The 17111-nt window shown below is 60.8% G+C and overlaps 1 protein-coding gene across 3 annotated transcripts in view; it reads right to left on the minus strand.

Moving 5' to 3' along the window:
• Positions 1–6404: 6404 nt before the first annotated feature.
• The window catches only part of GBA2 (glucosylceramidase beta 2), a 364366-nt gene continuing 353659 nt past the window's right edge, over positions 6405–17111 (minus strand). For all 3 annotated transcript variants that reach the window (XM_075573274.1, XM_075573185.1, XM_075573361.1), the window contains 2 exons: positions 11437–11628; positions 6405–11081 (listed from right to left, as the gene is read on the minus strand). In XM_075573274.1, the coding sequence (XP_075429389.1) occupies positions 10854–11081; positions 11437–11628 (420 nt within the window). In that variant the 3' untranslated portion in view covers positions 6405–10853. The remainder of the gene's footprint in view (positions 11082–11436; positions 11629–17111) is intronic.

Raw genomic sequence — 17111 nt, forward strand, 5'->3', positions numbered from 1 at the left:
AGGGGGAGACAGTGGACAGGAGGGGGAGAGAGTGGACAGGAGGGGGGACAGTGGACAGGAGGGGGGGACAGTGAACAGGAAGGGGGCAGTGGAGAGGAGGGGGGGACAGTGGACAGGAGGGGGGGACAGTGGACAGGAGGGGGGACAGTGGACAGGAGGAGGGGACAGTGGACAGGAGGAGGGGATGGGACAGTGGACAGGAGGGGGGATGGGACAGTGGACAGGAGGGGGGGACTGGACAGTGGACAGGAGGGGGGGCGGGACAGTGGACAGGAGGGGGGGCGGGACAGTGGACAGGAGGGGGGGCGGGACAGTGGACAGGAGGGGGGGCGGGACAGTGGACAGGAGGGGGGTATGGGACAGTGGACAGGAGGGGGGAACGGGACAGTGGACAGGAGGGGGAACGGGACAGTGGACAGGAGGGGGGAACAGGACAGTGGACAGGAGGGGGGCAGTGGACAGGAGGGGGGGCGACAGTGGATAGGAGGGGGGTGACAGTGGACAGGAGGGGGGGAGACAGTGGACAGGAGGGGGAGACGGAGGACAGGAGGGGGGGGCAGTGGACAAGAGGGGGGAACAGTGGACAGGAGGGGGGGACAGAAGACAGGAGGGGGGGACAGTGGAAAGGAGGGGGGCGATGACAGTGGACAGGAGGGGGGGAGAGTGGACAGGGTGGGGGGACAGTGGACAGGAGGGGGGGACAGTGGACAGGAGGGGGGGGCGGTGGACAGAAGGGGGGGACAGTAGACAGGAGGGGGGGAGACAGTGGACAGGAGGAGGGGAGACAGTGGACAGGAGGGGGGAGACAGTGGACAGGAGGGAGGGAGACAGTGGACAGAATGGGGGACAGTGGACAGGAGGGGGGGGCAGTGGACAGGAGGGGGGGACAGTGGACAGGAGGGGGGAGACAATGGACAGGAGGGGGGACAGTGGACAGGAGGGTGGGGATAGTGGACAGGAGGGGGGACAGTGGACAGGAGGGGACAGTGGAAAGGAGGGGAGGGGACAGTGGACAGGAGGGGGGCAGTGGACAGGAGTGGTGGCAGTGGACAGGAGGGGGGACAGTAGAAGGAGGGGGGGCAGTGGACAAGAGGGGGGGGAGACAGTGGACAGGAGGGAGGGGCAGTGGACAGGAGGGGGGGCAGTGGACAGGAGGGGGGGCAGTGGACAGGAGGGGGGGCAGTGGACAGGAGGGGGGGGCAGTGGACAGGAGGGGGGGACAGTGGACAGGAGGGAGGGGGACAGTGGACAGGAGAGGGGGGGACAGTGGACAGGAGGGGGGGACAGTGGACAGGAGGGGGGACAGTGGACAGGAGGGGGGGACAGTGGACAGGAGGGGGGGCAGTGGACAGGAGGGGGGGACAGTGGACAGGAGGGGGGGCAGTGGACAGGAGGGGGAGACAGTGGACAGGAGTGGATGGGGGACAGTGGACAGGAGGGGGTGGGGGACAGTGGACAGGAGGGGGTGGGGGACAGGAGGGGGGGCAGTTGAAAGGAGGGGGTACAGTGGACAGGAGGGGGGGACACAGTGGACAGGAGGGGGACACAGTGGACAGGAGGGGGGCAGTGGACAGGAGAGGAGGTACAGTGGACAGGAGGGGGGGACAGTGGACAGGAGGGAGGGACAGTGGACAGGAGGGAGGGGCAGTGGACAGGAGGGGGGGGACAGTGGACAGGAGGGGGGAAAGTGGACAGGAGGGGGGGAAAGTGGACAGGAGGGGGGCAGTGGACAGGAGGGGGGGGGACAGTGGACAGGAGGAGGGGGCAGTGGACAGGAGGGGGGACAGTGGAAAGGAGGGGGGACAGTGGACAGGAGGGGGGGCAGTGGACAGGATGGGGGGGACAGTAGGCAGGGGGATGACAGTGGACAGGAGGGGGGGAGACAGTGGACAGGATGGGGGGACAGTGGACAGGAGGGGGGAACAGTGGACAGGAGGGGGGACAGTGGACAGGAGGGGGGGCAGTGGACAGGAGGGGGGGCAGTGGACATGAGGGGGCACAGTGGACAGGAGGGGGGCAGTGGACAGTAGGGGGGGGGACAGTGGACAGGAGGGGGGACAGTGGACAGGAGGGTGGGACAGTGTACAGGAGGGGGGCAGTGAACAGGAGGGGGTGACGACAGTGGACAGTGGACAGGAGGGAGACAACAGTGGACAGGAGGGGGGGACAGTGGACAAGATGGGGGGCAGTGGACAGGAGGGGGGGACAGTGGACAGGATGGGAGGACAGTGGACAGGAGGGGGGGAGACAGTGGACAGGAGGGGGGGACAGTGGACAGGAGGGGGGGGACAGTGGACAGGAGGGGGGATAGTGGACAGGAGGGGGGGATTGTGGACAGGAAGGGGGACAGTGGACAGGAGGAGGGGACAGTGGACAGGAGGGGGCAGTGGCCAGAAGGGGGGGCAGTGGACAGGAGGGGGGAGCAGTGGACAGGAGGGGGGTAGACAGTGGACAGGAGGGAGGGAGACAGTGGACAGGAGGGGAGACAGTGGACAGGAGGGGGGACAGTGGACAGGAGGGGGGGACAGTGGACAGGAGGGGGGACAGTGAACAGGAGGGGGGACAGTGGACAGGAGGGGGGAGACAATGGACAGGAGGGTGGGACAGTGGACAGGAGGGTGGGGATAGTGGACAGGAGGGGGGACAGTGGACAGGAGGGGACAGTGGACAGGAGGGGAGGGGACAGTGGACAGGAGGGGGGCAGTGGACAGGAGGGGGGGCAGTGGACAGGAGGGGGGACAGTGGAAGGAGGGGGGGACAGTGGACAAGAGGGGGGAAACAGTGGACAGGAGGGAGGGGCAGTGGACAGGAGGGGGGCAGTGGAAAGGAGGGGGGGACAGTGGACAGGAGGGGGGGGGCAGTCGAAAGGAGGGGGGGCAGTGGACAGGAGGGGGGGACAGTGGAAAGGAGGGAGGGGGGACAGTGGACAGGAGGGGGGGACAGTGGACAGGAGGGGGGGACAGTGGACAGGAGGGGGGGTAGTGGACAGGAGGGGGGAGACAGTGGACAGGAGGGGGTGGGGGACAGTGGACAGGAGGGGGTGGGGGACAGTGGACAGGAGGGGGTGGGGGACAGGAGGGGGCAGTTGAAAGGAGGGGGGGACAGTGGACAGGAGGGGGGAGACAATGGACAGGAGGGGGGGACAGTGGACAGGAGGGTGGGGATAGTGGACAGGAGGGGGGACAGTGGACAGGAGGGGACAGTGGACAGGAGGGGACAGTGGACAGGAGGGGGGCAGTGGACAGGAGGGGGGGCAGAGGACAGGAGGGGGGACAGTGGAAGGAGGGGGGGGGGACAGTGGACAAGAGGGGGGGAGACAGTGGACAGGAGGGAGGGGCAGTGGACAGGAGGGAGGGGCAGTGGACAGGAGGGGGGGCAGTGGACAGGAGGGGGGGACAGTGGACAGGAGGGGGGGACAGTGGATAGGAGGGGGGGCAGTGGACAGGAGGGGGGGAACAGTGGACAGGAGGGAGGGGCAGTGGACAGGAGGGGGGGCAGTGGACAGGAGAGGGGGACAGTGGACAGGAGGGGGGGACAGTGGATAGGAGGGGGGGCAGTGGACAGGAGGGGGGGAACAGTGGACAGGAGGGAGGGGGACAGTGGACAAGAGGGGGGGACATTGGACAGGAGGGGGGGACAGTGGACAGGAGGGGGGGACAGTGGACAGGATGGGGGAGCAGTGGACAGGAGGGGGGAGACAGTGGACAGGAGGGGTTGGGGGACAGTGGACAGGAGGGGGTGGGGGACAGTGGACAGGAGGGGGTGGGGGACAGGAGGGGGGACAGTTGAAAGGAGGGGGGGACAGTGGACAGGAGGGGGGGACACAGTGGACAGGAGGGGGGCAGTGGACAGGAGGGGAGGGACAGTGGACAGGAGGGGGGACAGTGGACAGGAGGGGGGACAGTGGACAGGAGGGGGGCAGTGGACAGGAGGGGGGGCAGTGGACAGGAGGGGGGGCAGTGGACAGGAGGGGGGACAGTGGACAGGAGGGGGGACAGTGGACAGGAGGGGGGGACAGTGGACAGGAGGGGGGGCAGTGGACAGGAGGGGGGGACAGTGGACAGGAAGGGGGGACAGTGGACAGGAGGGGGCGCAGTGGACAGGAGGGGGCGCAGTGGACAGGAGGGGGGGCAGTGGACAGTAGGGGGGGGGACAGTGGACAGGAAGGGGGGACAGTGGACAGGAGGGGGGGAGACAGTGGACCGGAGGGGGGACAGTGGACAGGAGGGGGGGGGGTTGCTTAAAATCTCCGGGTCCCTCCTCTCCACTCCCCCTGTATGTTTCTCCGCTCCTCCCACCCCCCCCCCCATGCGCAGCTACGGTCCCCACCCTTCAGTGTCTGAAACACACACAGTGTCGTCATCCCCACACACACACACACACAGTAACACACACACACACACACACACACACACATCATCTCTCCTTCCGGGCACCGCCATTTTAGGCACTCGGCGCCGCAAGCCTGCCCACTGCCTGTTCCCCCGCCAGGGAGGGAGGTGAGTGAGCGCCAGGGAGGTGAGTGAGCACCGAGGAGGGATGTGACTGAGCGCCAGGGAGGTGACTGAGCGCCGGGGAGGGAGGTGATTTAGGGCCGGGGAGGGAGGTGAGCTAGCGCCGGGGAGGGAGGTGACTGAGCGCCGGGGAGGGAGGTGACTGAGCGCCGGGGAGGGAGGTGACTGAGCAATGGGGAGGGAGGTGAGTGAGCACCGGGGAGGGAGGTGACTGAGCGCCGGGGAGGGAGGTGAGTGAGCGCCGGAGAGGTAAGTGAGCACCGGGGAGGGAGATGAGTGAGCGCCAGGGAGGTGACTGAGCGCCGGGGAGGGAGGGGAGTGAGCGCCGGGGAGGGAGGGGAGTGTGCACCGGGGAGGGGAGTGAGCGCCGGGGAGGGAGGTGACTGAGCGCCGGGGAGGGAGGTGAGTGAGCACCGGGGAGGTGAGCGCCGGGGAGGGAGGTGAGCGCCAGGGAGGGAGGTGACTGAGTGCCGGGGAGGGAGGGGAGTGAGCGCCGGGGAGGGGAGTGAGCGCCGGGGAGGGTGGTGACTGAGTGCCAGGGAGGGAGGTGAGTGAGCCCCGGGGAGGGAGGTGAGTGAGCGCCGGGGAGGGAGGTGACTGAGCGCCAGGGAGGGAGGTGAGTGAGCACCGGGGAGGGAGGTGAGTGAGCACCAAGGAGGGAGGTGAGTGAGCGCCGGGGAGTGGGCATTTCATAATGTAAATGTAGGATAGGCTGGCGGTGATCTGTTAATGTTAAACACAGATATTGTGAATGTGGAACATTAATAATGTCAATGAAATTGACCTTAGGTCCTATTTTATAAAGTGAAGTAATAAATAAATGTAAAAATTGGCAAAGCGGGATATTGTATAAAGTGAATGTAATGTAAATTGTGTACGTTCGTGTTGCGGCCATTTTAGAAATGAAATTTAGTGCGTAGGTGAAGTTACGTGCGGCCATTGTTGTAATACAAAGGGAAAGTGCGTAGTGACGCACGCCATTGTTTTTATATATATTTATTTGAATATATGTGCTTTTAGTAAGGCATAAAGGGAGAGGGTTTCATAAAGTTAAGTAATGAAGTGAAATAATTGAAGATTGGCAAAGCGGGACATTGTTTAATGTCAATGTAAGGTACATGTTGCAATTTGGTGTGGCGGCCATTTTGGAAATGTAATTAAGAGTGCGTAGGTGAAGGTACGTGCGGCCATTTGTGTAATAGAAATGAAAAGTGCGCACGCCATTATTTTAATATATATTTTATTGTAATATATGTGTTTTTAGTAAGGCATAAAGGTAGAGTGCAGGGCTACAGGGAGTGTTCATCGTGCGTGGTAGTGTCGTCGTGTGTGTGCGGTATGGGTGGCCATGTGCGGCTATAAGGAGTGCGGTTCGTCCGGCCATGTGCACAGGGAGTGTCGCGGTTGAATGTGAGTGGCTATAGGGAGTGCGGTTCGTCCGGCCATGTGCACAGTGGAGTAAGCATGAGTGTTAGCTACAGGGGAGTAAGCAGTGTGTGAGTAAGCAGTGTGTACACAGGGGTGACAGCATGACTGTGAGTTGTGGGATGACAGTGTGGTCAGTGTGTGTGTGTGTGTGTGAGATGTAAACTTAGCAAGGACTCCACAGGGGTTCTGTGGGGTTATGCTGTCAGTGCAAGTGTGTGAGAGTGAAGTAGGTGTGTGTCAGTGATGTCACTGTACATTTTGGCCAATTAGAGTCGTGTGGCAGGTGTGTTTCACAGTGGGGCGTACCTCTTGGCCAATGAGAGTCGGGGTGGCCACGGACCAATCACATTCACCGCAGCTAGTACCAACCTTTCGATTTTATATGTTAAGATACACTCACTCCATCCCTGACACCAGAATAGGAACTCATAACTTTTAGCACACAGAAAACAGAACACTATATATTTTATTAAATGGGTATAGTTTAATATGTATATATATATATATTGTTAATCTATATATGAACTGAGGGATTCTGGCCAGCCCAGATGGCTACCAAGCTTGGTGCCTCTGGGTCTGTGCGGAGTCCTGACCTGAAAGCCTCAGGGATGCCACGGTGTTAGAACAGGAGGGTACTGCAGTTCTGCCTGAGTACCCGCATCCTGGGCTAACACAAGGCGATCCGGCAACCATGTGCCAGAGCCCAGACTCTGTGGAGCCTGGGCAGCGGGTGGGCTCAGTATGCAAAGAGGCAGAGGTGCCAGGTTGGCGCATTACCCTTTACAACCTGAGAAAAGGTGCCCTCCCGGCTTTACAATACCGGCAAATCGGTGGTTGGCTGGCAGAGGAATTCCCACGCTCTGATAGGCTGTAGAGGTTTGTGAATGGAAGTCAGAAACCCATAAGAAACATTGCAGCCAATGAGTAGCGCACATTCCAAGCGCCAAACCATCAGCGGCAAATTCAAAGATGCGCTGTACTGAATAGACGCGAGCCGGCTTCAAGGATTTTGAACTCAGAAAAGTTTCTAAGTTCCGCTTTTGAGAACGTAGCGGTCGCGCCTGGCATTGCGCCGAAATCAGTTCCAGGACTTTTGGGAGTAACTACCGGTCATTGGAAAGTGCTCTAAAAAGGTAATCATGGTGAATTTAGTTCCAGAAACGGATTTATTCGTTTGCTCAGTAAGTGTGTAAACCTTGTAATTGTGTTACATTGTGTGTCTGTCTTTTCGTGAAATAAATTTCCATTTATTTTACCATCTTCTTTCGTTCAATCAAATGATCCCTGTAATAAAAATGTGTGAAGAAACCTGGTCTCCCGTGACATACGGGCGTCAGGCCAAGGAGTCTATGTCATCTCGAGGACAAACGTCTTAGGCCTAGGAGTCTACACCAGCCCGAGGACACAGGCGTCAGGCCCAGGAGTTTGCGTCAGCCCGAAGACATGCATGTTAGGCCCAGGAATCTGCATCAGCCCGAAGACACAGCATGAGGCCCAGGAGTCTACATCAGCCGGAGGACATGGGCGTCAGGCCGAGGACACGCCCAGGAGTCTACGTCAGGCCGAGGACACGCCCAGGAGTCTACGCCAGGCCGAGGACACGCCCAGGAGTCTACGTCAGGCCGAGGACACGCCCAGGAGTCTACGTCAGGCCGAGGACACGCCCAGGAGTCTACGTCAGGCCGAGGACACGCTCGGGAGTCTACGTCAGGCCGAGGACACGCCCAGGAGTCTACGTCAGGCCGAGGACACGCCCAGGAGTCTACGTCAGGCCGAGGACACGCTCGGGAGTCTACGTCAGGCCGAGGACACGCCCAGGAGTCTACGTCAGGCCGAGGACACGCCCGGGAGTCTACGTCAGGCCGAGGACACGCTCGGGAGTCTACGCCAGGCCGAGGACACGCCCAGGAGTCTACGCCAGGCCGAGGACACGCTCGGGAGTCTACGTCAGGCCGAGGACACGCCCAGGAGTCTACGTCAGGAAGAGGACACGCGCGGGAGTCTACGCCATGCCGAGGACACGCCAGGAGTCTACGCCAGGCCGAGGACACGCCAGGAGTCTACGCCAGGCCGAGGACACGCCAGGAGTCTACGTCAGGCCGAGGACACGCCAGGAGTCTACGTCAGGCCGAGGACACGCCAGGAGTCTACGTCAGGCTGAGGACACGCCCGGGAGTCTACGCTAGGCCGAGGACACGCCCAGGAGTCTACGCCAGGCCGAGGACACGCCCAGGAGTCTACGCCAGGCCGAGGACACGCCCAGGAGTCTACGCCAGGCCAAGGACACACCCAGGAGTCTACGCCAGGCCGAGGACACGCCCGGGAGTCTACGCCAGGCCGAGGACATGCCCGGGAGTCTACGTCAGGCCGAGGACACGCCCAGGAGTCTACATCAGGCCGAGGACACGCCCGGGAGTCTACGTCAGGCCGAGAACACGCCCGGGAGTCTACGCCAGGCCGAGGACACGCCCGGGAGTCTACGCCAGGCCGAGGACACGCCCATGAGTCTACGCCAGGCCGAGGACACGCCCAGGAGTCTATGTCAGGCCGAGGACACGCCCAGGAGTCTACGCCAGGCCGAGGACACGCCAGGAGTCTACGCCAGGCCGAGGACACGCCAGGAGTCTACGCCAGGCCGAGGACACGCCCAGGAGTCTACGCCAGGCCGAGGACACGCCCAGGAGTCTACGCCAGGCCGAGGACACGCCCGGGAGTCTACGCCAGGCCGAGGACACGCCCGGGAGTCTACGCCAGGCCGAGGACACGCCCGGGAGTCTACGCCAGGCCGAGGACACGCCCGGGAGTCTACGCCAGGCCGAGGACACGCCCGGGAGTCTACGCCAGGCCGAGGACACGCCCAGGAGTCTACGTCAGGCCGAGGACACGCCAGGAGTCTACGTCAGGCCGAGGACACGCCCAGGAGTCTACGTCAGGCCGAGGACACGCCCAGGAGTCTACGTCAGGCCGAGGACACGCCCAGGAGTCTATGTCAGGCCGAGGACACGCCCAGGAGTCTACGTCAGGAAGAGGACACGCCCGGGAGTCTACGCCAGGCCGAGGACACGCCCGGGAGTCTACGCTAGGCCGAGGACACGCCCAGGAGTCTACGCCAGGCCGAGGGCACGCCCGGGAGTCTACATCAGGCCGAGGACACACCCGGGAGTCTACATCAGGCCGAGGGCACGCCCGGGAGTCTACGCTAGGCCGAGGACACACCCAGGAGTCTACGCCAGGTCGAGGACACGCCCGGGAGTCTACGCCAGGCTGAGGACAGGCCCGGGAGTCTACGCCAGGCCGAGGACAGGCCCGGGAGTCTACGCCAGGCCGAGGACACGCCCGGGAGTCTACGTCAGGCCGAGGACACGCCCGGGAGTCTACGTCAGGCCGAGGACACACCCGGGAGTCTACGCCAGGCTGAGGACAGGCCCGGGAGTCTACGCCAGGCTGAGGACAGGCACACACACACACCTGCACAAAAAAATTTCAATTTTAGGAGAACTTGTTAAACAGACACTGACAAGGTTTAAAATCAGACTAAAACCCCCAAAATGAGCATGGGGTTACGAGGAAAAGCACCCACTCATGTGACACCAGTATAATCACAGTGGGGGTGTCAGGCAGGGAGCTGATTGTGGGGGGGGGAGTGTCAGACAATGAAACAGGGAGGTCCACATCAGGGCCACATGCAGCACCCACAGGGTGGGGTTGGGCCAGGAGGTAGCTATGGAGTGGTTTCAGCAGGTGCCCCTTAGGAAGGGGGCTCTGTTAGGGAGGTCCCAACAATTGTAGAGCACCTGAGATTGTACATTACTGCTTCAAGAACTCAGGTGTTAAAAATGAGGTATGGAGAGGTGTGCACGGTATGTGGATATATAGAGATCGGATATATATATAGATAAAAAGGGATAGCAGCGGCAGAGGAGGGTGACTCAGGGGGGTGAGAGATTCAGTGACTGGACACAGATCACATCCTGGAGAGACACCGAGGAGGGTGACTCGGGGGGTGAGAGATTCATGGACTGGACACAGATCACATCCTGGAGAGACACAGAGGAGGGTGACTCAGGGGGGTGAGAGATTCAGTGACTGGACACAGATCACATCCTGGAGAGACACCGAGGAGGGTGACTTGGGTGGTGAGAGATTCATGGACTGGACACGGTCACATCCTGGAGAGACACAAAGGAGGGTGACTCGGGGGGTTGAGAGATTCATGGACTGGACACAGATCACATCCTGGAGAGACACAGAGGAGGGTGACTCGGGGGGGGGTGAGAGATTCAGTGACTGGACACAGATCACATCCTGGAGAGACACCGAGGAGGGTGACTCGGGGGGGTGAGAGATTCATGGACTGGACACGGTCACATCCTGGAGAGACACAGAGGAGGGTGACTCGGGGGGTGAGAGATTCATGGACTGGACACGGTCACATCCGGGAGAGACACAGAGGAGGGTGACTCGGGGGGGTTGAGAGATTCATGGACTGGACACGGTCACATCCTGGAGAGACACAGAGGAGGGTGACTCGGGGGGGTGAGAGATTCATGGACTGGACACATCACATCCTGGAGAGACACAGAGGAGGGTGACTCGGGGGGTGAGAGATTCATGGACTGGACACGGTCACATCCTGGAGAGACACAGAGGAGGGTGACTCTGGGGGGTGAGAGATTCATGGACTGGACACGGTCACATCCTGGAGAGACACAGAGGATAATACCAAACTTTAAAAGTACTCAGGTCTTTAGTTGGCTGCACGCTCTCGCATTAGTTCTCTCTCTCACGGAGCGCTCTTCCATGTAATGGAGGTCTCACAGCTGCCTCTTTTCCCCAGGCTGGAGGACATACTGCTGTTTCTCTGCCCTGGTGGTCACCCAAGTGTCCCTGCCTCGGCCCAGGAGCTCACACTCACTGTGTGCTCATAGTGTCTCCACGGGCAGGTTTGGTGTCCCCGGTCCTTGCTCGCTCTTCCATAGCCAGCTGCATGGCCCAGATGCTGAGCGGGCGCATGTATGCCAGGGAGCGGAAGACGTTCTTCTCGCAGTACGCTTCGGGGGTTTGGAAGGACATCCCCAGCCGCTCCCACACTGTGCGGTAACAGCCCTCCGCTGTTGCAAACCCTTCCTGTACCAGGCCCTGCATGGGGGGTGGAGCAGTGTTACATAGGGGAGAGAGAAACACAGAGTGGGGGAGAACGGGGGGGGGGGGGGAAAGAGACAGACATCGGAGAGGAGAGAGAGAAAAAGAGCGCACGAGAGAAAATACAGAAAAAGGAAAGAAAAGTAAGAAAAAAGGAAAGAAAAGTAAGAAAAAAGGAAAGAAAACTAGACAGGATAAAAGATGGTCGGCCGAGAGATATAAAAACATTCAACCAAACAGCCGAGCATTGTAACCACATAATGCCCAGTGATGTAACAATGATGCAGGAAGAAACGCACGACCCTGTAGACAGTGGGAAGAGCAGGGAAAATGTTCCTATTTGAGTTGGTACCTCTTGAATCATAGTTGCAGCAAGTCCATACACGACCCCGATCCACACCTCGTCAGACTGAACGCTGGACGTGTCGATTGTGCCATCTGGACGCATTCCATTCACTGCCCCCATCTGGCCACCTGCAAACTGCTGAACATTCAACTCAAAGATGGTTTTGAGGGCGCTGACCACATGTGAGGTGGGGAAAACCTAAAACCCAAAAGAGAGATCTCAAATCAGCCCTTGTCACAGTCGTTACAATAAACACCCATTCTACAGCCCATCGTAACCCAAACTGAGTTAATCAAACCTCAAATCACTGAAATCCAAACCCATAATAATCTCAACCACTGGAAATCCCCGCCTCATGAAACCAGTACTACAATCCTTTAAAATATCCGTCATTGAAAATCCATGGGCCCCTGAAACCAGTACGAGAACCTCAACCCTGAGCAGAACACAGTTTATAATCTCAATCACTTAAATCCTGAAACAAGAACCACAGAACTGATCCCAACCATAAGGTCAACTCGAACGAACATCGAAACCATATAACCTGGTCCCATCACAGCCCCAAAAATGTATCGCCTCTCCAACCCAAAGAGAAGAAGAGATTGGGGAGCAGCACAGAGGTGGGTGGGGCATTGGGAAGAAGAGATTGGGGAGCAGCACAGAGGTGGGTGGGGCATTGGGAAGAAGAGATTGGGGAGCAGCACAGAGGTGGGTGGGGCACTGGGAAGAAGAGATTGGGGAGCAGCACAGAGGTGGGTGGGGCACTGGGAAGAAGAGATTGGGGAGCAGCATAGAGGCGGGTGGGGCATTGGGAAGAAGAGATTGGGGAGCAGCACAGAGGCGGGTGGGGCACAGGGAAGAAGAGATTGGGGAGCAGCACAGAGGTGGGTGGGGCACTGGGAAGAAGAGATTGGGGAGCAGCACAGAGGCGGGTGGGGCACTGGGAAGAAGAGATTGGGGAGCAGCACAGAGGCGGGTGGGGCATTGGGAAGAAGAGATTGGGGAGCAGCACAGAGGTGGGTGGGGCATTGGGAAGAAGAGATTGGGGAGCAGCACAGAGGCGGGTGGGGCACTGGGAAGAAGAGATTGGGGAGCAGCACAGAGGCGGGTGGGGCATTGGGAAGAAGAGATTGGGGAGCAGCACAGAGGCGGGTGGGGCACTGGGAAGAAGAGATTGGGGAGCAGCACAGAGGCGGGTGGGGCATTGGGAAGAAGAGATTGGGGAGCAGCACAGAGGTGGGTGGGGCATTGGGAAGAAGAGATTGGGGAGCAGCACAGAGGTGGGTGGGGCATTGGGAAGAAGAGATTGGGGAGCAGCACAGAGGCGGGTGGGGCATTGGGAAGAAGAGATTGGGGAGCAGCACAGAGGCGGGTGGGGCACTGGGAAGAAGAGATTGGGGAGCAGCACAGAGGCGGGTGGGGCATTGGGAAGAAGAGATTGGGGAGCAGCACAGTGGCGGGTGGGGCATTGGGAAGAAGAGATTGGGGAGCAGCACAGAGGCGGGTGGGGCACTGGGAAGAAGAGATTGGGGAGCAGCACAGAGGCAGGTGGGGCACTGAGAAGAAGAGATTGGGGAGCAGCACAGAGGTGGGTGGGGCACTGGGAAGAAGAGATTGGGGAGCAGCACAGAGGCAGGTGGGGCACTGAGAAGAAGAGATTGGGGAGCAGCACAGAGGCAGGTGGGGCACTGAGAAGAAGAGATTGGGGAGCAGCACAGAGGCAGGTGGGGCACTGAGAAGAAGAGATTGGGGAGCAGCACAGAGGTGGGTGGGGCACTGGGAAGAAGAGATTGGGGAGCAGCACAGAGGTGGGTGGGGCACTGGGAAGAAGAGATTGGGGAGCAGCACAGAGGCGCGTGGGGCACTGGGAAGAAGAGATTGGGGAGCAGCACAGAGGCGGGTGGGGCATTGGGAAGAAGAGATTGGGGAGCAGCACAGAGGTGGGTGGGGCATTGGGAAGAAGAGATTGGGGAGCAGCACAGAGGTGGGTGGGGCACTGGGAAGAGATTGGGGAGCAGCACAGAGGTGGGTGGGGCACTGGGAAGAAGAGATTGGGGAGCAGCACAGAGGCGGGTGGGGCACTGGGAAGAAGAGATTGGGGAGCAGCACAGAGGCGGGTGGGGCACTGGGAAGAAGAGATTGGGGAGCAGCACAGAGGCGGGTGGGGCACTGGGAAGAAGAGATTGGGGAGCAGCACAGAGGTGGGTGGGGCATTGGGAAGAAGAGATTGGGGAGCAGCACAGAGGCGGGTGGGGCACTGGGAAGAAGAGATTGGGGAGCAGCACAGAGGTGGGTGGGGCACTGGGAAGAAGAGATTGGGGAGCAGCACAGAGGTGGGTGGGGCACTGGGAAGAAGAGATTGGGAGCAGCACAGAGGTGGGTGGGGCACTGGGAAGAAGAGATTGGGGAGCAGCACAGAGGTGGGTGGGGCACTGGGAAGAAGAGATTGGGGAGCAGCACAGAGGCGGGTGGGGCACTGGGAAGAAGAGATTGGGGAGCAGCACAGAGGTGCGTGGGGCATTGGGAAGAAGAGATTGGGGAGCAGCACAGAGGCGGGTGGGGCATTGGGAAGAAGAGATTGGGGAGCAGCACAGAGGCGGGTGGGGCATTGGGAAGAAGAGATTGGGGAGCAGCACAGAGGCGGGTGGGGCATTGGGAAGAAGAGATTGGGGAGCAGCACAGAGGCGGGTGGGGCACTGGGAAGAAGAGATTGGGGAGCAGCACAGAGGCGGGTGGGGCACTGGGAAGAAGAGATTGGGGAGCAGCACAGAGGCGCGTGGGGCATTGGGAAGAAGAGATTGGGGAGCAGCACAGAGGTGGGTGGGGCACTGGGAAGAAGAGATTGGGGAGCAGCACAGAGGCGGGTGGGGCACTGGGAAGAAGAGATTGGGGAGCAGCACAGAGGCGGGTGGGGCACTGGGAAGAAGAGATTGGGGAGCAGCACAGAGGCGGGTGGGGCACTGGGAAGAAGAGATTGGGGAGCAGCACAGAGGTGGGTGGGGCACTGGGAAGAAGAGATTGGGGAGCAGCACAGAGGCGGGTGGGACATTGGGAAGAAGAGATTGGGGAGCAGCACAGAGGCGGGTGGGGCACTGGGAAGAAGAGATTGGGGAGCAGCACAGAGGCGCGTGGGGCACTGGGAAGAAGAGATTGGGGAGCAGCACAGAGGCGGGTGGGGCATTGGGAAGAAGAGATTGGGGAGCAGCACAGAGGCGGGTGGGGCACTGGGAAGAAGAGATTGGGAGCAGCACAGAGGTGGGTGGGGCACTGGGGAGCAGCACAGAGGCGGGTGGGACATTGGGAAGAAGAGATTGGGGAGCAGCACAGAGGCGGGTGGGGCACTGGGAAGAAGAGATTGGGGAGCAGCACAGAGGCGGGTGGGGCATTGGGAAGAAGAGATTGGGGAGCAGCACAGAGGCGGGTGGGGCACTGGGAAGAAGAGATTGGGGAGCAGCACAGAGGCGGGTGGGGCACTGGGAAGAAGAGATTGGGGAGCAGCACAGAGGCGGTGGGGCACTGGGAAGAAGAGATTGGGGAGCAGCACAGAGGTGGGTGGGGCATTGGGAAGAAGAGATTGGGGAGCAGCACAGAGGCGGGTGGGGCACTGGGAAGAAGAGATTGGGGAGCAGCACAGAGGCGGGGGGAGCAGCACAGAGGCGGGGGGAGCAGCACAGAGGTGGGTGGGGCATTGGGAAGAAGAGATTGGGGAGCAGCACAGAGGCGGGTGGGGCATTGGGAAGAAGAGATTGGGGAGCAGCACAGAGGCGGTGGGGCACTGGGAAGAAGATATTGGGGAGCAGCACAGAGGCGGGTGGGGCACTGGGAAGAAGAGATTGGGGAGCAGCACAGAGGTGGGTGGGGCACTGGGAAGAAGAGATTGGGGAGCAGCACAGAGGCGGGTGGGGCACTGGGAAGAAGAGATTGGGGAGCAGCACAGAGGCGGGGGGAGCAGCACAGAGGCGGGGGGAGCAGCACAGAGGTGGGTGGGGCATTGGGAAGAAGAGATTGGGGAGCAGCACAGAGGTGGGTGGGGCACTGGGAAGAAGAGATTGGGGAGCAGCACAGAGGCGGGTGGGGCACTGGGAAGAAGAGATTGGGGAGCAGCACAGAGGCGGGTGGGGCACTGGGAAGAAGAGATTGGGGAGCAGCACAGAGGTGGGTGGGGCATTGGGAAGAAGAGATTGGGGAGCAGCACAGAGGTGGGTGGGGCACTGGGAAGAAGAGATTGGGGAGCAGCACAGAGGCGGGTGGGGCATTGGGAAGAAGAGATTGGGGAGCAGCACAGAGGCGGGTGGGGCACTGGGAAGAAGAGATTGGGGAGCAGCACAGAGGCGGGTGGGGCATTGGGAAGAAGAGATTGGGGAGCAGCACAGAGGTGGGTGGGGCACTGGGAAGAAGAGATTGGGGAGCAGCACAGAGGCGGGTGGGGCATTGGGAAGAAGAGATTGGGGAGCAGCACAGAGGCGGGTGGGGCACTGGGAAGAAGAGATTGGGGAGCAGCACAGAGGTGGGTGGGGCACTGGGAAGAAGAGATTGGGGAGCAGCACAGAGGCGCGTGGGACACTGGGAAGAAGAGATTGGGGAGCAGCACAGAGGTGGGTGGGGCACTGGGAAGAAGAGATTGGGGAGCAGCACAGAGGTGGGTGGGGCACTGGGAAGAAGAGATTGGGGAGCAGCACAGAGGCGGGTGGGGCACTGGGAAGAAGAGATTGGGGAGCAGCACAGAGGCGGGTGGGGCATTGGGAAGAAGAGATTGGGGAGCAGCACAGAGGCGGGTGGGGCACTGGGAAGAAGAGATTGGGGAGCAGCACAGAGGTGGGTGGGGCACTGGGAAGAGATTGGGGAGCAGCACAGAGGCGGGTGGGGCATTGGGAAGAAGAGATTGGGGAGCAGCACAGAGGCGGGTGGGGCACTGGGAAGAAGAGATTGGGGAGCAGCACAGAGGCGGGTGGGGCACTGGGAAGAGATTGGGGAGCAGCACAGAGGCGGGTGGGGCATTGGGAAGAAGAGATTGGGGAGCAGCACAGAGGCGCGTGGGGCACTGGGAAGAAGAGATTGGGGAGCAGCACAGAGGCGGGTGGGGCACTGGGAAGAAGAGATTGGGGAGCAGCACAGAGGCGGGTGGGGCACTGGGAAGAAGAGATTGGGGAGCAGCACAGAGGCGGGTGGGGCACTGGGAAGAAGAGATTGGGGAGCAGCACAGAGGCGGGTGGGGCACTGGGAAGAAGAGATTGGGGAGCAGCACAGAGGCGGGTGGGGCACTGGGAAGAAGAGATTGGGGAGCAGCACAGAGGCGGGTGGGGCATTGGGAAGAAGAGATTGGGGAGCAGCACAGAGGCGGGTGGGGCACTGGGAAGAAGAGATTGGGGAGCAGCACAGAGGCGGGTGGGGCATTGGGAAGAAGAGATTGGGGAGCAGCACAGAGGCGGGTGGGGCACTGGGAAGAAGAGATTGGGGAGCAGCACAGAGGCGGGTGGGGCACTGGGAAGAAGAGATTGGGGAGCAGCACAGAGGTGGGTGGGGCACTGGGAAGAAGAGATTGGGGAGCAGCACAGAGGCGGGTGGGGCACTGGGAAGAAGAGATTGGGGAGCAGCACAGAGGTGGGTGGGGCACTGGGAAGAGATTGGGGAGCAGCACAGAGGCGGGTGGGGCATTGGGAAGAAGAGATTGGGGAGCAGCA

This window comes from Ascaphus truei, chromosome 1 (genome assembly GCF_040206685.1).
Source record: "Ascaphus truei isolate aAscTru1 chromosome 1, aAscTru1.hap1, whole genome shotgun sequence".
Taxonomy (NCBI): Eukaryota; Metazoa; Chordata; class Amphibia; order Anura; family Ascaphidae; genus Ascaphus; species Ascaphus truei.